Source organism: Electrophorus electricus, chromosome 15 (assembly GCF_041902795.1).
Source record: "Electrophorus electricus isolate QZ-2024a chromosome 15, ASM4190279v1, whole genome shotgun sequence".
Lineage (NCBI taxonomy): Eukaryota > Metazoa > Chordata > Actinopteri > Gymnotiformes > Gymnotidae > Electrophorus > Electrophorus electricus.
This window is the reverse complement of record NC_137511.1, coordinates 3,117,065-3,136,928: the sequence shown is the minus strand read 5'-3', so window position 1 is coordinate 3,136,928 and position 19,864 is coordinate 3,117,065. Positions and strand designations below refer to the sequence as shown.

The 19,864-nt window shown below is 43.8% G+C and overlaps 3 protein-coding genes across 11 annotated transcripts; 1 reads left to right on the top strand and 2 right to left on the bottom strand.

The window, feature by feature from the left end:
* Window positions 1–45: 45 nt before the first annotated feature.
* dlgap5 (discs, large (Drosophila) homolog-associated protein 5) lies at window positions 46–7,415 on the top strand. 5 transcript variants are annotated; one of them, XM_081697918.1, is made up of 19 exons: window positions 46–621; window positions 1,359–1,585; window positions 1,768–1,946; window positions 2,027–2,089; window positions 2,189–2,222; window positions 2,553–2,645; window positions 2,775–2,843; window positions 2,926–2,954; window positions 3,041–3,228; window positions 3,547–3,750; window positions 3,847–3,935; window positions 4,045–4,205; window positions 4,343–4,444; window positions 4,814–5,057; window positions 5,163–5,892; window positions 6,421–6,469; window positions 6,768–6,942; window positions 7,046–7,092; window positions 7,279–7,415. In XM_081697918.1, the coding sequence occupies exons 2-19, from the start codon at window positions 1,360–1,362 to the stop codon at window positions 7,381–7,383; spliced, it is 2,787 nt and encodes a 928-aa protein (XP_081554044.1). In that variant the 5' UTR covers window positions 46–621; window position 1,359; the 3' UTR covers window positions 7,384–7,415. The 5 variants fall into 5 exon arrangements, with proteins under 5 accessions (XP_081554044.1, XP_081554043.1, XP_081554042.1 ...); XM_081697917.1 differs by having other exon boundaries at window positions 3,038–3,228; XM_081697916.1 differs by having other exon boundaries at window positions 2,923–2,954.
* Window positions 7,416–7,509: 94 nt separating this feature from the next.
* On the bottom strand, window positions 7,510–14,237 carry rsph10b (radial spoke head 10 homolog B). The gene is given in 21 exon segments (XM_081697920.1): window positions 7,510–7,668; window positions 7,670–7,739; window positions 8,494–8,686; window positions 9,623–9,760; window positions 9,874–9,937; window positions 10,015–10,077; window positions 10,258–10,434; window positions 10,579–10,686; window positions 10,782–10,930; window positions 11,251–11,330; window positions 11,424–11,532; window positions 11,725–11,914; window positions 12,098–12,225; window positions 12,334–12,403; window positions 12,499–12,675; window positions 12,797–12,917; window positions 13,040–13,125; window positions 13,206–13,379; window positions 13,560–13,628; window positions 13,705–13,780; window positions 13,856–14,237. Coding segments are annotated over 21 exon segments (2,646 nt in total). The 5' UTR covers window positions 14,101–14,237.
* A 10-nt stretch (window positions 14,238–14,247) lies between these two features.
* pms2 (PMS1 homolog 2, mismatch repair system component) lies at window positions 14,248–19,849 on the bottom strand. 5 transcript variants are annotated; one of them, XM_027013486.3, is made up of 15 exons: window positions 19,572–19,849; window positions 19,196–19,377; window positions 19,014–19,100; window positions 18,813–18,915; window positions 18,529–18,712; window positions 18,252–18,419; window positions 17,300–17,397; window positions 16,963–17,062; window positions 16,783–16,867; window positions 16,504–16,656; window positions 15,524–16,406; window positions 15,236–15,403; window positions 15,045–15,145; window positions 14,797–14,966; window positions 14,248–14,695 (listed from the first exon to the last, which is right to left on the bottom strand). In XM_027013486.3, exons 1-15 carry the CDS (start codon window positions 19,583–19,585, stop codon window positions 14,552–14,554), a joined length of 2,640 nt encoding a protein of 879 aa, XP_026869287.1. In that variant the 5' UTR covers window positions 19,586–19,849; the 3' UTR covers window positions 14,248–14,551. The 5 variants fall into 5 exon arrangements, with proteins under 5 accessions (XP_026869287.1, XP_026869288.1, XP_081554049.1 ...); XM_027013487.3 differs by having other exon boundaries at window positions 19,196–19,335; XM_081697922.1 differs by lacking the exon at window positions 14,248–14,695 and having other exon boundaries at window positions 14,803–14,966; window positions 15,121–15,145.
* Window positions 19,850–19,864: the final 15 nt, after the last annotated feature.

The window sequence follows — 19,864 nt, the reverse complement described above, 5'->3', positions numbered from 1 at the left end:
TTTTTCTTTACTTAAAAAACACCTTTCTAAAGATTATAATCACAACACCACACTAAAAGGTGTATGATGAATTAATCATGTGAACGGAAATGAACAAGGACCTTGCTGTACTGTTATTGCTCTTTACTGGTCTCATTTTACATTTTTGAAATTTCGTTCATCCTACTCAGCAACATACCAACTGTCAGGCGGTACAAACCTTATGATGCTTTCATGATATGGTGAACTGGCTCTGATGCGAATTAACCTAAAACTATTTTTATGAACAATGTGCTTCTGGATTGTATGAACCTGAGAACATGCATGCTGAAAACGCAACCTGTTTGCATAACGCCACACGCATCGCGTAATCTCACGTACTGTCGTCTGGCGTTTCCTTCACGGAGACTGATTGGCGAGTCGTTCGTTCAAGTGAAAATAACCAATCACTAAATACTTCCTGGTGACGATCAGCGAATCAGAAGAAGAGTGCCCAACTTTCAAAACCTACCCGCCATCTTGCTGGTTGTAAACGAAGACTGGAGTTTCGACGTAGTTTGTTTATTATTAGTTTTTAACATTTCTGTGCCCCAGTTAAACAGTGAAGAGATAATATTCACATATACAAGCGAACCAACACAGGTAAAAACCTGCAACCTATATATCAACACCGATAATTATAGATAAATGTATATTTTAAAAGCACTAATCCGCACAACATTTGCTAGTTCGCTATCTTAAACGCTCACGGTAACGATGGCTACCTTCTGACGTTCCTTAATCCGTACAAAAAAGTGTAGCTAGCTGACTAATATTATTTTTTAAGTGTTGACGTGTGTCTCGAGTGTGTTTGAATTATTCTGCTTGAAATGGAAGTGGCAGTTTGGCCTGCTTCCTTGCAGGTTTGTCGTTTGTATGTCTCTCGTTAGGATTAGACAGCCACCTCGTTGGTCATGTTTGTGTTCGGTAGTGCAGGGCTCTGTCGGTGCCTAGCTCCAGGTTGATCAAAATCAGCAAAACTAACAAGACATAACAAATCTACCTTGTGAGATTAGCTTGCTCGTTCGTTAATTTAGTGATTTATATATTAGTGATATACGTGCGATAATATGTGTGACTAGAAACAAATCCTAGATGTCTCATGTTTCGGCATGGATTATTGGTTTTGTTGCTTTTTCGTAGGTGCCTTAATGATGAGGTATAATATGCAGCCAATATGTAATGTAGCTAGTACTCCAAGTTTGTAGACTATTGCTTCTTTTCTTTATATATACACATTTATTTATATATATATATATATATATATATATATATATATATATATATATATAATATGAATGGTATGGTGGTATGAAGTGTGACATTTTTGCTTTTTGCAGTATGGAGACTCGCTTTGCACATCTCTACAAGCGAGAGAGCAGTGTCTCTATGATACGAGTCAAGATGTCCAGGCGACGCTCTCAAACTCACAAGGAGAACAGGGAAAGAATGCAGAACCTCCGTCGACGCCTGGATCAGCTCCCTGAGTCTGAGCTCTCCATGGACTTGTCAACTCTTGAAAAGTCAGTCATCCCTGCCCAAGAAACTGGACACAAAACAAAAGCAGGTAGAAAACAAAAGGGCCCCTTGCCAATCCCACACACCCTGCAAATCATGTACATTTGTGCTGTATAAGTGCATTGATAATGCTGCTATTCGTGGACTAAAAATTCTAGTTGCATGGTTTAGGAAATTAGTAGCGTATTCCATTAAGTGGTGTAGCAAATAACACAGTACATTTCTGACTAGGCAACAGTGCTGCAGAAGAGAGGAAAAATATGCTGGCACGTTTCAAAGAGCAAAAAGCACTGCAAAAAGAGAAGGAGAGGCGGGAGAAGGAGAAGAAAGGGGTGTTTAAGTTTGGCCTCTACCGCCCACAGCCCTTGGGCTACCTGCCCTCCAATCCTGTTGTACTGACTACAGCTAAGGTAGGACGACTGAATCATTTCCCTTGAACCTGCTCTTGGATGTGTGTTTGAGATGTAGTTCTCATTGACACTCGTTTCAGACCGCGGTATCTGTGCAGTCCACCAGAGTGACTCGGTCCATGAAACAGCAGCCACAGCTGAAGGTAAGTACCTTAGCTGGGCACCAGTAATCCTCATCTTGAAGTTTCTGGGAAAAATCTGTACATGTGCATTTATGCCCATCTTCTCTATTCTGAACACAGCAGTTAACTGAGAGACAGGCTGCGCTAAATAAAGGTAAGAGTGCATCCTTCTTTACTTGTCTTAAACTGTCTGCTCTAATCCTGAAATCTTTTTTTTTTTTTTTTTTTTAATAACAGGATTCTGTTACAGTAATCATGCACTTTTGTTTGTTTGCTTGCTTGCTTGCTTGCTTGTTCATCATCTGAGCTTGTGCACAGCACCAGCCGTGGTTCTGCCCAACCAGCAGCTGGGACAGAATTGCTGTACTTAAACTGCTGACAGTATTTACAACAAAGATGTGATCAGCCTGTATCACGATGCTCAAAGGGGATTATTAACTCTCTTTATCATCTTGCATTTAGACATCTTTTCTGTCTTTTATAGTTGAACTGGCTGTAAAGGCCCCAGCTACTCGATCAAGCTCTAGAACAGTGGCAGCAGCTGCAACAGCCAAAGCTGTAGTTAAACCTACTGCAGGTACAGCTGGAATTGTTGTTTACGTAACTTTTTATTTTTACATATCCCCCTGCCCCCCAACTAGTTAACATATACATATTTTATGTTCCTCTTTCCTATCTTTGGGGATTTTGTGCTTTTACCTCGGAGGTGTTAAAACAAGATCTGCTAGCAGACAACATTTTGCACCCTCTACAGACAGAGGGAAAACCACGCAAGGTATTAAGATGAAGTATAAACAAGATGCATTGTAAATGGCATTTGTACATATATTTCTAAACTGGATATTACTTCTCAGCAGGAAACAAGGAGACCATGCCAGCTGTTAAGGTAACTAGTAATTAGTGGTTTTTAGATGCGTGTTTGGAATGGTCTGGTCCGAGACGTTGTTGGTAATGAGGAATGTATTTCAGCAGCCTGCCAAAGAGGAGGTCCCTGCAGTGACTCCCTCCCTTCCTGAGGAGGCCAAGATGGTGGAAAAAGCCAAATTGACTGGAACCTCATTTGCTCCTCAAGGTTTCGTGTTCCAGCCCCCTGTGGGTCTGAGAATGTTCCAGTCTAGGCCCCTCTCTCCCCAGTCTGCTGAAGCCTTCCTCTCACCCAGGTGGGGCTGTACAGTATGTTGTTTGTGTTTTGTATGCTGTGAGCATCCTGAGCAACCTCGGGCAGTTCAGATGTGTGTTCTGTGGGTGTTTGATCAAGACAAAACATAGTCCACCGAATAAGATTGCACCAAGAGATTACATCAAAAGTTGCATCAAGAGTTCAGTGTTCTAATATATTGCAAGGAATATTGCAAAATTTTGCATAAGGTACAGACCCCCCCTTAAGATTCCTGTGTTGGTGAACTGCCCCTGGGAGGTGGACATCCTTCACATTTGCTCTACCTTTTTTGTAAACATCTTGCTCTTGCCTTCTCTAGCTTCTCCTTTGAACCCAAGACTGAGCTCACCGTTGCTACTCCCCTGCCGCCTGCCCCTCCTCCTGCTCCTCCTTCCCCTCCTCCATCCTGCGTGTCCAGTACTCCTCCAGCTTCTACCTCACGTGTTGCTTCTGCTCCATCCCCTGCCTCACCTTCTCCACCCTTTTCCCCTCCGGAGCCTCAGCATGACGTCTCCTATTTCAGGTGAGAGAGCAAATCTACTTGTGTCCTCGAGAGAGATGCACACGCGTCTCCTGTGTGCAGTGTTTACTGTATATAATGCTCACGTGTGTCCTGTAGGGCGGTAATGGCCAGTGAGACGGAGCGATTGACTGGGCTGTCTGAGTTATGGGAGACACGATTTGATGATTCCTCCGTACCTGAAGAGAGTGAGTGTTCAAATGCACGTGCTTCTTAAGTGTGATGGTTTCACCTTTATGTGCTCGATGCTGATGCAGTCTTGAAGGGGCATGTGTTCACTCTTCCCTGGCTGTCCAGTGCGGGACCAGATGCGTACAGCTGTTGGCCAGGCCAGACTGCTGATGAAGGAGCGTTTTGGCCAGTTCAGGGGCCTGGTGGATGACTGTGACCTGGGCCGTGGGGAGAAAATCACCACCTGCTCAGACCTACAGGGCTTCTGGGACATGGTGTACTTTCAGGTGATTTGAAGTGCCAAATACTCATTATTGAATGGATGTTGTACTGCATATCTGTGTGTTGAGTAAGAAGCCGAAAGACATGACTTGTCAACATCTAGGCTGTAGTTTGCTCTGATCAGGGTTGCCTCTTGTGCTAGGTGGAAGATGTTAATAAGAAGTTCAATGCCTTGAAAGAGGCAGAGTCTAGAGGATGGCATGAGGAAACCAAGACTGTTACCAAGCAGAAAAAGGTTCTCAAGGTATATGAAATGACCGTGTAACATCATATCTCCCTTGCAAGTTCAAATTTAGACGTTTTCCTTATTGTAGTCAGTCGCGTAGATTCCAGAGAGTAACCGCAGGATGCTGTGGTTAAAGATGTAGACATAATTTAAAAATTTACAGTGTAATATCCAAGTTTTCCAGAGAAACAAACCATTTTGGATTGATGCATCTTGCTCGCAGAGCTGATGAAGGACCCAAGTCCAAAACATGCCGTTTCTCTGGAAACCTTGTGTATTACACTGCAGATTTTTATTACTTTGACTATATCTGACTACATATAGATTATATTTTGGCCTACAATTGGTGGATGGATTCCTAATTGGTGTGTGTGCGTGGTCCTGCAGAAGCCCCCTGTGGCTGGAAGCAAGCCGGGAGCAGGTGGGGGAGCCAGCGCCGCTGCAAAGAGTCGCCTGGCCGCCGTCAAGGCCGCCATGAAGGCCAGGCAGGCCGCGGTGGAGCAGGCTAGCGGGCCTGCAGGTGTGCTCCAGGGCGAGCTTGCCCCTGATGCTGCAGCCAACACGGCAGCTGCCCAGACCGTGATGTTTCATGGAGGCTTCTTCCAGGTGGAGAGTCCAGCCAAAGTAGTCGGTACGACTTCATTACAACCGTAGTACTGGCCGGACTGAGCGATGGAATGTTTGGTCTTCATGTTTCAGAGGAACACTGGTAACGCCTGTTGTCTTTCGCCCTCAGGTGCCGTGAGGAGATCGTCACGGTTGAGCGCAGCCCCCTTGCCCCAGCCTTCCCCCCGTGTGTCAAAGTTTGGCACCCCAGGCAGGCTGCACCGATCCACGGTCATCTCACGTGCCTCTCCTCTTCCACACGTGACTATCGCTACTCCTGCTAAAGTAGCTCCCCCCACCGCAACTCCTGACCGCACTTCTCGAAGCCCTCCTGAGTCCTTTCCCTGTTCCCCCAAGCCACCCCCGATCAGTCCTACACGCCACGCGCTCGCCCCTGTTGCCTCACCTCGAGTCTCGCACGCTGAACACGACACACCCGATTCCGACTTTGCGACCGCACCAGCAGACGCTCCAGTGAGCCAGTCTCCAGAGATCCAGGCGCACAGTTGCCCTCATCAGCCTGAGGCAACACTACCGCTCCATCTCCCTGAGCAGCTTTGTACAGTGCCTGAGGAAGCCACTCCCGAGTCTGACGCTCTGACTGAGTCCTCCCATGAGCAAGCTGAAGAGCCTGTAGTTCCTGAACTAGTGGCAGTCCACCCAGCAACAGATGCCTCCCCCGTTAGGTCTGGCTCCCCGGGTCTCTCCCGTTCTCCTCCTGTGTCTACAACCTTTCCTCCACAAGTTGAGAGTCTGGATCGCCAGGCTTCTGCGCCTTCTTCCCCTTGTATGATGTCCAGCACACCACAGGTCCTCTCTCCAGCTCCCTCTGACAATGCTGCCTTGCCTAATGGTGAACGGTAAGCAGCCCTACATTTGTACTATCCTAGAGTCAAAAATTTGGAGTGAACTTGAATCTGACTTAAAGGGTTGAGTCTTTCTCGAAAACATTTCCCTCAAGAGATGTACATTTTTGGCCTACCCTGCTGCATGCACATGTAAATTGACTGACAGGCAGGGAGGAACACCACTATACAGAATTTCCTAAATGGTTATTACAGCCAAACCATGTAATTAATCATGTAATTTGATTAATTGCATTAATCAGTGTAATTGTATTACACTAGTTTTTAGTTTAGGCAGACAGTGTCATTTTTCCTTGTCTCTGATGATGGATGTTTTGTAAAACATAAAACAGACAAAATTCTATGATGTGAATTTATTCCCAATAATAATGCAGATTAAAGGAGCTGTCTGTTCCATTACTCAAGTCTGCTTTCTTTTATGACTTACACATGTTGCTACTTAAACACAAACTCTGTTGGGTTGTCCTATAGGTGTGATTTAGTTGTTTTTAACTTTATTCGTTCTGACTCTTGTCTTTATAGATCTCCCATCAGTGCAAACCTTGACATGACAGAAAGTCCCCATGTAGAGGTAATCCCAAGGCCCTTCTTCTGATTTACATTTAAATTTATGGCATTTAGCTGATGCTTTTATCCAAAACAACTTACAATTATGACTGAGTAAAATTTGAGCAGTTGAGGGTTAAGGGTCTTGCTTGGGGACCCAACAGTGACAACTTGGCAGTGGTGGGGCTTGAACCAGCAACCTTCCGATTAAATCAAGTACCTTAACCACTGAGCTACCACAGGCCCACGCTATGATGCTGTAGAACAAATCAGCCCATTTATTGCTCAGGGGACCTTTTAGTATCTTGCTGCTGTTTTCTTAGTGTGTTGCAGATTTGGACTTTGAGCGGTACCTGCAGCCAGCGGCCTTTTGCAGCTTGTCTGCAGTCCAGAGCCCAGCAGTAGAGAGGTTTTCACTCGGGGCAGGCGACGTTGAGATGGAGAGCCCTCTGTCGCAAGCAGAAGAAAGTGGCCAGGAAGTGCAGATGACACCTACAGGTACTGTTTTGCATTGTTGGTGGTGATCCTGGTGTCTCTTTTGAGGTGGTCTCAAGCACCTGGTCCTCAGGCACTCATGCACTCTTTCTCACTCTCACCTCAGCTCTGCCTAGAATGGCACCACTGGTGTTCACTCCCGGGACTGAACAGGTGGATTCTCTTCTTCTCTTTATTTCTGGTGCATTTGGTCAGTTTCAGAAGTAGGACAATGGCTTTGATTCTTTTTTCCTTCAACAACAGTATATTACATTGATCCGTCAGCCAGAGTGAATGGGTTTACAATGTATGATGGTACAGGATGTGTTCTTCCAGTAACCCTCGGTTCTTGTCTTTCAGCTGACGGACAACCTGCTGCTGTTCACTCCAGAGCAGAGGAACCGAGTAAAGCAGTCGGGGTGTGATGGTGACCTAATGATGTTCACGCCACCTTCTAGTAAATAGCACACGTGGTCATGTGTACAGGGATACGTGGATTATTTGTGAGGGTTTTCCTTCCTACACCATTTAGTTTTAAACAGTAGGATTACTCTTGAACTATATTAAGGACTTATGTACATCTTCCTGAGTTTATAAAGTTTTGATAACTGATTGATTAAAACATTTTGAACATTTCAGTGTTTTATTTTTTCTTCTTGTTCCCACCGGGGGGGGTAGTTGTTTCAGAGCCGAAGAGGTCACTGGGCTCATAAGAGCAGGGGATGAATGGTTGAGATCTTCATCACGAAGATGACGATCCCCTCTCGTCACTTTCCTCTTCCTCCTCTTTGTGTCTCTTCCTCTGCCTCCCACTGCTCTCTCTGTCTAGAAAAAAATGGCAGATCAATATACTACTGAGGTAATTAAATGCTTATTGTAAGCAGTAAAGTATGGATGGTCCAGAATAAACTGGTTTCATGCAGGGAGGGGCTTCAGCACAAAGCCTCAAAAGGCCTCTTTTGTCAGGCCTCTAGGGGCCTCAGTCGGGGTGGGAGCCAGCGTTCAAGGACGGGACATCCCGGCCTAGCACCGGAAGAAACAATATGGGCACTCAGTGGTATGAAATAGCATCGCCCTTTTTAAAAAAACTAGAAGTAGCTTCGGTTGAACATAATGGTACCAAGCACTGGTTGGTGGAAGTATTGAATATCAATTTGCATATGTTGAATAATGTATGATTTGAACAGAATAGTGGAAACCTGGGAAAAGTATTATAAAAAAACAAAGAAAATGTATAAAAGGTGTGCCCACCTCAAACTGTTAGACGTTCTCTGGACAACGCCTCGTTTGTAACATTGAGCTCAGAATAAAGACAGGACCAGCTCTTCTTCAATTAATTCCAAAGTCTGCATCTTTATTTCTATTTAGTGTGTATTGAGTAAACAGTCTTGAACTTGGGAAGATCTAGGAACAACACTCCACTAAAATAGTGTGCTCCCTTCATCCAAAAAGTTAAGACACACGCTAGTAAGCAACATTCTAAAGTCAGTGGGGCCTGCTAAATTTCCCGGTAATCTGAACAGTCAAAGGTTTTCCCACCACTGCCACTATAACCTTATTTAATTATTGAAGTACCTGGCTGTCTCCTTGGCCCCGTCTAGAGCGGTTTTGTGATTTCCAATCCGTCTTAGTTGTTCTTCCTGCACCTCCTTTGTCAGCAGCAGATTGTGTTCGTGGGCTGGGAAGAAGGTCTGTGTGAAGAACTGATGGGTCCTGTGGATCCAACGCTCTAGCTCTCCTTCAGCAGTGTCTGTACAGTGACTTGAGACTATAGTAAAGGACGAGTGGTGTATGCAGACAATAAGCCTCTGCTGGATCTGGGTTCATGTTGGTAAATTTTAGTATAGTCCAATGCTGATTTCATGTGACACCTCGAGCAATTCTAAAGGACTTTTCAAGCAATTTAAAATTTCCAATGTTGGAGTAAAAAGGTGAGTTAGAGTTGTGATGTGATCTCGTGATCGTTTGGTGTAATGTGGTCAGGATTTCTCTCATCTTGATGTCCTGAAAAAAATCAACCATGTATGTGGTTTTTTATTTTTTTTAGTCTTGGCTCATGCAAACAGCGACATGGATGTAAACAACCAGAAGGTGAGCGCTTTCCAGCACCAAACAGGAAGCAGGTACATGAACACCTCCGGCAGGTAGGTGAGCCACAAGACATAAAGGAGACTCCAGGAAGGCCTCAGAGGCTGCAGTTGTCTTTTTTTTGGGCTGTTTTTCAGAACAAACCACTGCATGCACAAGGGCAGCTGTACACACTTGTGGTGAAGTCCAGCTTTCAGCCACAGCTGTCACCTGTATTTATTTCTTGTTCATTCTACAATTTCATCACTTTCTCCTTGTTTTGCACAGTCCAACAGAAACACGGCCTCTGAGGCTTCCCTAGAGTGTCTTCCAGGTCTCACTCATCCACCTGCCAGAGGTGTTCCTGTGCCTGCTCTCTGCTTCCTGTTTGATGCTCACCTGTTTGTTGACAATGTCCACATCACTATTTGCATGAGCCAAGACTGAAAATGACCAGAAACTCAAAGTGAGAAAAGGACAGACTTAAGACAGCTATTCAGACCACCTGACACAGGTCTAAGGAAACCCATGATTTTACTGCATCACTGGAAATTTGTCTAAAATGGTGAAATCGCCTGAAAAGTCATTCTGATATAAAGTAGAAAATGTGTGACAAATTTTAAACGGATTTTTGTACCTGTGCTGATAATACAAGGTTGTCTACTCATTTTGGTGTGAATGACTGACAGACAGCTTGTAGCTTCTTTGTTTGATTCCATCTCGTCCCAAGTTGTATTTGACACCGCCATCTTAGTTACTGGATTGGTCTCCTGATCTGATACATAATAAAAATGATCTAATGACCTACATCAGTACTCTATGATGCTGCCATTTGCAGTGTGAACACTGATTTAATTGGTGAAATAATGTCAATCCTATCCAAAGTACTTTTAAGACTTTGCCCATCCTCTTCACTTGGAGATGAATGTCTTGCCGCTGTAGTTTTGATAGTCTAGAGAGGAGCATAGGACAGCATGAGGGCACATAAGCATGAAATGAAAATGTACTGCCTAACAGAAGAGAACAAACCTCCAGATCACTGCCAGCTGCAGAGGAAACAATGGTGTCTGAGGGTTTTACTTTTGCTTCATTCTGTAGGAGAACGGAATGGAACAGTGTCTATGTATGCACACATCCTGAAATACTACACTGAAATCTCATTCAGGAGCAGCCCTGGGATTAACTACTAAATGCTGGCAAACATTCATATTCCATGTTTGCTAAGTAGGGCTTCAGCAAGAGCCATTCCATTTTCTGAACCTCTGTACACACCTGTGGTGAATTCCATTGGCTGAGGGGGGAACTGTCTCTCCTTTCACCTCTCAATGTCCTCACAGTCTCTCCCAGGTATTCCAGCCCACACTGGCTCTGTTGAGCAGTTCTGATTCCACATATTCTCTTGACCTCAGCACAACTCAGAAGAGCCTCAAAGAACTCAAGAAATGTAATCTGCAGTAGAATTCCAATATTCAATATGACCTCTGATCTCAAAATCAGAACTTCTAGCAATTTTGATACAACCAAAATGTCCTTTTAGGTAACATGTATATCTTATTTCACTAATATTTAAAGGTCTTTAACAGAAGGACCAACCTCCAAATCTAGGTTGCTGTGAGTGGTGGTGTAGATTTCAGGATTCTCCTCTGAGAGAATCTCCAGTACTCTCAGTGTAGTTATCTTACTGTCAAACAGTCCAAGATCCTGGGCATGCAGACCAATGGAATGGTCATGCAGGAACGCAAGAAGAAGAAGAAAAAAACTAAACTAGAAATATTTTTATTGCAAAGGTCTTGCACCTTAAACATCCAGATGAAGTGCCTGGCAGTCATGGTTTGGTCAGAGAGGGCAGAAGTGTTGGCTTTACACCAAGCCTGGTATACCTCCCAGCATCTGTCAATGTACTTCATGCCGATCACAGCATGGACAGGGTGGCAGAAAAGAGATCCTGTATAAACACGATAACACAGTGAGGCCTTTCATTGGTGAATGAGAAGAATTCAAATGAGTTTAGTGACAGGGATGAAAAGGCATTGAGATGTTATAGCTGCCTATAAGGACAGCTATGTTATTTAGAAAAAGAAAATAAAAAGAAGGAAGAGTGGTCTAACCTGTGCACCAAGCAAAAATAAACAGAAGGAGAGGAGGGAAAGAGATGTCTTTCTTTATCCCCCTCCCCTGGGTGTGCCAATCAACCTGGCCCCGCCCACTGTCAACACGATAAGACCCATAGGTGCACTTAGGACTCTATATAATGAATGTCATGACCTTTAATATTCTTTGCGTTGGGAATGATGTTCTGCCTCATGAATCTGGAGAAGCACACTTCAAGCACATTGACAGAGCACCTGAGGTATGAAGAATAATTAAGATTTTAGCCAGAAACAAATATTTTAAGAGTAGTAAGTAGTAATAAGCCCTCCACTTGACAAACTACTTACTCAATGTGTTTGTAGTAAATATGGTATGCTGCAATGACAATACAACTAAGATACTTTCTCAGTAACATTGCACTGAAAGGGGAATGAACCTCCTCTGGAGAAATATCCTCTGCATTAAGAAAAAAATAACATAACTGGACATTCCAAATGACACATACAAATCCTTCAAGAGATTAATTTGGGTTTTTTATTACTATTGTTTAACCAAAGCAAACTGATCAATCATATAACAACAAAATGCAAAAGACAAGAATAAATATATCCACCAGTTTAGGATCAGTTTAAATTCAAACTTAATTACCATCAGTTAGGCGGTCTAGTTGTGCTAGGGTTATTCCATGCTGGTGGACATTGCAGTCCTTAAGAAAGCGCCAGAACTGCAGGCGAGTAAGCAGGAAAGTGTTGTCTGGAGAGTGGTTGTGCCCAAGGCCGCTGTAGAGACTATATAGTGCTCTCAGCAATGTAGCATGTCTCATTATGGCAAATTCAACCTAAACATATATAAGCACATGAGACACCATCATCATACTGAAATAACCAAGCTAGAGACGGCCAATAACTAGGGGATACGTTAAGATTCCTAAAATGTAATAAATGTAATGGTACACCAACTATGTGCCTAAATAGAGAAGTGTGATGTTTTTTGACGAATGTCAGGTAGAATCTCCACAGACCTGTCTGAGCTCTCGGTCTCTTCTTGATTCAGGCATTTGTTTTAGTAGTGTCTGTATGTTCAAAACCATGTCGGACCCGAGTATTGAGGTGCTACCACTTAACTGTTTGGCTCTGCTGGGCAAGTCACCTGCACACAAACAAATATTGCCATCTTTTAATGCCAGCAAAACCACTTTACATGAATAATTGTCTAATACAGTTCTTGTGTTCATAAAGAGGGACTGCTGTGTCCTACCCCCATCAGCCATACGATCATCAATGAACTCCCCCTCATATATGTGGCCATTCTTGAAAATGAATTTTCCCTGAAAAATGAAAAGAAAAGAAAAATAAAACTAGTATACAAGTAATGTAAAATATACATGTACTTGACAAAGAACACATATACTAAGTGATTTACCTGGCCATGTTTTTTGTTACGTTTCCAGTCCCCAGAATACTCTGCCCCACTTGCATAGAAGAACGATCCGTTTCCATGACGCATGCCTTGAACAAATTCTCCTTTATACTCGTTCCTGAGGGGGTACTGAGAACCAGAAACTCGTCTCAGGATCCATGTGTGTTTCCCATGTCCATGCTGCAGGGAAAATAGGCATCTATTTACAATAGAGTCCTAAAACAAGCTTCTCCAACTATCTCAATAGTAGAAGGATAACATAAAGTGATGAAACACCAGAAGCCAGGATTTACTGACAGACCTGGACACCATTAACCCACTGCCCACTGTACTGCTGGCCCAGATTAATCCATCTCATCCTGCCTTCTCCATTTTGAATATTGTTTTTCCACTGTCCTTCATATACGTTTCCAGATGGATAACTTTGGTGAGAGAGAAGTGCAACAATAATTTAGAAGTGTGAGTGATTGTCAAATGTCACAAGGCTATGTGCAACAGATGGAGTCTTTATTGCACCGACATGAAATGGACAGTCGCCACATACCGGAGTACTCCAAAACCTTCTCTTCGGTTGTTTTGCCACTCTCCTTCATACCATGATGTGACCTCTTGGTTGTAATATATTGTACCCTACAACCAAATGATGCATTGCATTAGGTAAAAATTAATTGAAACATCTATTTCTACGAATTTGACTTTGATGGACAAACCTTCCCATGCCTTTTGCCTTGGTGCCACTGCCCTTTGTACACAGTAGACATCTTGGCACATTTGTGAGTTCCAACACCATGACGGAGGCCATGGTATATCTCTCCCTCATAGGTGCTACCGTCCAGCCACGTATAGGTTCCGTGTCCCATTGGAATATTTGACGCGAAGTCCCCCTGTGAATCCAATGTACTCAAAGATCATTACTGATATAATTAACCTATAAACATGTATATGCATGTATGCTCATTTTTGAGTTGTTCTTAAAAATGACTCTTTGTCCGTGACTGAGGCCAAAGGAGAACGCTACACTACTTTGTTTCTGTAAAAGTTGAACCAAAGATCCAGTGGCATACCTCATACTTCAAACCGTCCGCCCAGGTGTATTCTCCACGTCCATGCATTAAACCGTTTGCAAAGCTTCCCTGGTGAAGGAATATGGTAAAAACACTGCATACTGATCTCGCCTAACATTTAGACCGGCTGATCCGCGACGCGCACCTTGTACACATGGCCACCTTGAAAGAAAGCGACTCCCTCGCCATGGAACACTCCTCCGTACCTGTCACCCTCGTACCTGGAAATAAATGACACCTGACCTTACTTTTCTGCGTTTCCAGTTCGACAGAAATTAGCCTGGTCGTGAGCTAACCTCTGAACGATTATCTCTGACAGGACACGGATCGGAGGAGTGTGCGGCCTGTCAGCGTTTCCTGGGGCCAGTGACGGCTGCGATACGGTCATGGATGCAGAGATCTCCGCGGGATCGCCCTGCCCCTCGTCCTGGCTAACCGGCTGCTCCGATATAACGCTTGAGGCAGACCAACCCTCTCTTAACTCTACACCTGAGGTATCTGGTGTTACTCCGTCACACCTTTTTTCTTTCTCTCTCTCCATGACCGGCTAACTTCACGGCTTGTACACTAGCGAAGAAATCCAGCCCGTTTAGCGCGAGGTTTTTGTTGTGCATGACAACAGTAACCTTGTTACTAAGGTAATATATTTGCACGGCAAGACAGATGGGTCAAACTGAACACGCGTTCATAATTTTAGTGTCAGCTTTTTATTTATAAGCTTTAAAACAAATAAATCTACACAATTTCTTTTGTAAAAATAGTAATAAGATCTTGCAAAACATTTAATTACTCATAAAAAAAAGTATATATGCATACATGAAACAGTACATGTAGCTAACGCAGTGAAATGTCGAGACCTTAAGCGACATAACTAGCTACATGATGAATGTTTGTCTGTTAAAGAAGACATATATCCCCATCATCCTGAACGAAAGCTTGAATGAGAGCCGGATCCAAGTGTGATGCAGCAAATCACACTTCATAGATGCGTTTCAGTCTTGAGAAATGATATCTAGGTTGGCCAGGTGCCTCATGGTGGGTCTGCCATGAGGGCAGTTCCAAGGCTGCTCAATCTCCCCCATGTGGACCACGAGCTTTTTCATTTCACTGACGCTGAGTGCCGTTCCAATCATTACCTGTAATTAGAACAGCATAAACCAATATCCTTATGGTGACGTCAAACAAAAAAAGAGGCCATTGCATTTAGCATGGATGGTCCCAAAGAAGCTTTACTCACCGATCTGCGGCATGCTCTGGATGCAAACATCTGCCGGACGCGAGAAGGTCTGCACATGACCCCAGGACCGTCACTGAGCATGAAGATGAGCTCCTCGATGTCACTGGGGCCAAAGGTCCAGCTCTTACTTGTAGGTAAAGACACAAGCTTTACCCTCTCCATGACCGGTGCTGTAAAACATGACATTGACTCTTGATTGTTTTGGAGGAGTTATAGTACAAGGAGATTATGTATGCTTTTGCACCCACCATCTTCATCAATAAGAAAGTCGAAGCCATTTTTCTTGAAAATGTCAATGTTTTCAATAAGAATAGTTTCACTCACAGCTGTAAGTTCAAGATTCTGTGGACTGGGATGAAAGCAGAAGATGTAGTTGTACAAAGTGAATGTGAATGCTTTTTCAATATGGATCATGTTAGATGTGAATAGCCAGGCTTACACTATAAGTCTCTGTCCATTTAGGATGGTGTGCTGCTGCAGCATCTCAAAGTTGTACTTCTCATCTGTGGCGTGCTGGTCGATCATAAAGAGGTCCGACTTTAACTTGGTTATGATGAAACCCAGGTTGAACTGACCAATAATCTCCATCTGTTTGAACATGTCCTTGCTAAAACACAAACAAAAATAGGCTATAAACTAAAGACGCAGTAGATCATTGCATCAGATTCATCAGACCCAAGCAACTCCTCTTTTTCACAGGACAAACGACGTGAGCAGGCTGCTCCACCTTATCTCTTTCTTCAGCTCGTCCTCGGCGCTTTGGTTGTCTCCAGGTTTAATCTGCGCCCTGAAACGTCTGTATTTTGGCTCTTGGTCAATCTCCTCTCTTCGCTGGGTCTTTAGTCTCTCCATTCGACTGGCTAGCTGAGTCATTGAGAACTGCAAAGGCTGTGTCTTTTTGTGCACACTGACGTGTCTGTCAAACAACCCTGAGGTGGTGTCTGGAGCCCCGGGGCATGGCACCTGTGTCTGCTCAGACAGGGTGTTCTCCCATCTACGCTTCTTCGCTTCAGGACTGAAGATCCTCTCGGGGCCAACAACGGCCTCCAGCTCTTGGCCTGCAGGTTCTAAATCAGTGAGCACCTTAACTGCAGGTTCATTGTGAGGCTCGTTTTTAACGCCAAACTCATCTAAAACAGAATCTGGAGATGCCAATTTGGAAGCATTTTCACAGAGAGTCTCAGGGGTTCCTGTGGTGGATCTTTGCTCTGAAAGGCCCGAATCAGTATCCACGTCTGAGCTGTGCCCATACTTATTCAGGAGAGAAGTTTTCAGTGGTGAAACTGCACTTTCAGAAGCAGTGCGCCCAGGAAAACTCAAAAATGGCTTTGGGCAATTAATCTTTTCAGAGCTGCGGAAAAAAGACTGCATGTTTTTCTGAGCAGGCCCAGGACAAACAGCATTACTGTGAGATGTCTTTGTGCCAAAACCAGGGGCTTGCTGCTTTGAGAATGCTGCTTTCAGTCCAGCCAAGTTAATGGTTGTCTTTGGGCTTCGAGTCCATGTCTCCGAACCGTCATCATCCTCCTCATGTTCCGTAATCGCCTGAAACGAGCTAGCTGTCGGGTGGCTTTCTAAAGCATCAGCTGAATCAGTGGGTCGATACAAACCTGACAGAGAGACAGTTGAAGCAAAACAATCATTTGCAGATCTGCTTCAGTAGGATAATTGTGGACACTAAGGGATTTGGTGGACTGGCATACATACTGCCCGAGAGCTGTAGTTTGTGATTAAGAGTGATCTTATTGACGCCAGTCTCGTACATGGCGAGAAGTGAACTCTTCAGAATAGCCAGCAACAGCTTCTCCTCTTGCAGGAATATCTGCCGCTTGTCGGGTGTAACATTTACATCCACACACTCTACAGCATAGGCACAAAAAAAAAAAAAAAAAAAAAGTCAAACTAAAAGAAAGAAAAAATTTATTTAAGTAGATTGAGTACGATTGTTAAACCGTCAGGTTCGGGTTTAGTCATTTTCTTTCCTACCTGAAGCAACTGAAATGTTCAGAGCCACAAACGGGTACTGGTGCCGGTTGAACATGTGATAGACTTCATTTACCAGCTTGGAAACCTGCAAAACGCACACCAGCCACAGATACATTACTACATGTAAATGAAGAATGTACCACATTAAAAGGGAATAAGGACCAAAGGGAATGCAAGTACCTTGGACGGATCGCAGGGTCTTTTGTTAATGAAAAAGAACTGCCTGTCAGTGGCACTTCGCCCCACGCCGTGATCAGCTTGAGACACATAACCAGAGATTCTGGAATACATCCATGTGCAAATGAGGAACCCCTAATGGATAATCTGTCAAAATCTGCATGTCTGCAGCTTTGGGTCAGAAATAAAAGGAATGTGATAAGCTTGCACCAATTCCTAATACGATTTCATGGTTTAGATGCATCAGTCAACCAAAAGGTGATGTATTCACTATGATTTACCTGTCAAGTCATATTGAGAAGACCCTACTAAATCAAGTTGAGATGACAGACTCACTCACATGAAAAGATCTTTGGGAAGTTCTTCCCCATTTAAACCGTAATCCTCTTTAATGTTGTCAGTGGGAGATATTTGCTGAAAGGGAATTAGACTCTGGAGCTGTTAAAAAAAGAGAAAAAAGAAAAAAAGAAAAAAAGAGTATTAAATGGTTAAGGACAAGGAATGCACACTTGATATTTTAGTGTGGAGTTATACTGTGTATGACTATGTATGTGACAAATAAACCAAACTTGAACTATTTGTGATAAAACCACTTTCCTAAGAAAGGGACTTTATAGATTATGATTATGGGTAAATACACTGAGTAATTTAAATTCCAAGATCAAAAGTCACTCATTTATTCCAATTATAGTAATTCCATCTTTGCCTAAAGACCCATCTATTCGTGGAATATTTAAATGACAACTGACCCTCCTCCTATATTGACTGACTAAATTAGTACTTATTGCAGGGTATTGTTTATTACACTGATGTTGTCTAACAAACTCTAGTAATTATTTTTTTATTGCACTTATTGTTTAAGATAGACCTTATGTATTTTGTACTTCTAGGCATCAGCAGTGATCCCTGTATTTCTACAGTATTCTAGATCGTTGGTATATTGGACTCTAACCTACTGTACTGGCTAGGACGTATTCTATTAATAAATGACAAAGCACTTTTATAAGTCGCTCTGGATAAGAGCGATGTTTGGTGATACATGCCTGTAAAAGTCCTCAGCGAGTCTGCAGACAGATTAACTGAGGAAGAGGAAGAGCTGCAATACTGTAGCTATGGTGTTTGATGCACTATTTTTCCCTTTAATTGTGATTCCTCCCTTCAGCAGCACTGTCTTTGCACAACTGCACCCAATCTGCAGGCATGCTCCATATATGACAAAACGCAACTACTAAGAATTACGGATATTAACGCTGAACGTAAAACACAGGTGTGAGGCACACCGACATGCTCACCTGTTTAGGGCCGAACAGGGCTCCTATGTTGTCCCTCATGCTGGGGCTCCCACTAGTGCACAGCACCGTGCTCCGCTTGCCCTGGCCAATCTGATTGGTGCATGTGACTCGCACGCCTGTGGAGATGACGCAATAGGACTGCAGGACGTGGATCATCTTTGAATATTCCTGCGTAGGGGCAGAGACAATGCCATCAGACTTTCACTCGCTCACTGGGACACCCACATTTCCAATGTCACGGTGCAGCTGCGCAATTCGCAAAAAACGACGGCTGAACCTTTTTGATGTTACGCTGAAACTCTTTGTGACGAACAGGTAGGGTGGAGAAGAGCTGCTGTAGGGTGACCGTGGTGCCCTGCTGCCGGGGGTGGGGAGCCCGCTGGGTGAGACGACCGCTGCGGTCAAAGACGAGCCGAGTTCCCACATGGCTGCTCTCATGACAGGTCACCACACTGAGGTCACTAGGGTCAGACACAAGAGCTCATATTATAACAGAACTATTAGTCACAAGCATTATGGGAAAAAAGAAAACAAACACAAAGAAAAAGACGTTAACACAACCTGAGGGCACATAGTGAGCTGAGGGCTTCACCACGGAAGCCAAATGTCTCAACATGTGTTAAGTCGGAAAAATCTCTCAGTTTAGATGTATGATGTTTTAGGGCTGTGGATTTAAGAAAAATGACAAATTGTGAATATAAATCAACTAAGTTACATATGGCAGATCCACAACAATCATGTTGCTAACGTAGGTTAACTTACTCAAGCCCACAAAATTGTCCTCCTCTACACCCCTTCCATTATCAGAGACTTCCACCAGGTCTACACCATTGTCCTTGAGCCTAATGTCTGCCATAATAAACAAAATGTCAATAAAAGCATGTTATTCAAAAACTGAAGGTAAGACTACATTTCAGACCTCACCGAACCCTCCACCCACTCACCAACGTTTGTAGCACCTGCGTCAATGCTGTTCTCCACCAGCTCTTTCACAGCTGTGGCCAAACTCAAGACGACCTGCCCCGAGCAGATCTGATGCACAGACTGTTTGTCAATTGCCTTTATGGCGCTTGCCGGCTCTGCGCTGCAATGGAAGGGCCCACAAACGAGTGAACTGGACCGTTCGCTGTCAGACAGACAAATTGGCCAACTACAGTTCAAAAACACACAATGCAAAAATCGCGCTCTTCTTGGACGGAACGAACGACAGCTATCTAGCGTCAGATAATAAACTCAGGAATAAGTCAGCTAAGTTAGCTAACATGTCTCCCGCTTCTACCCACCTCAGCTAGGTACAGAGGTAAATGCATGAAAACTCACCATGTGTCCGTCATTATCCGTCAGGTAAGCTAAACTGGCGAGCTAGCTGGCTAACAGTGGGGATAGCCCCGTTGAACTCTTCAAATCATTGCTTTCTAGCGTGTTAGCCAGCGAGCACAAGTTGCTTTAAAAAAGTTTCTGCGTACGGTTTTGTGGTCGTTTACACGTTTGCTTTTAATGAAAATGATCTAAGCGATAGTCATGATGCACTTTATAACTAAACGCACTGCGTGCCCTGCCAGCATGATGCGTAAATCATTTACAAGATTTACGTTAGCTACGGAAAGCATCGT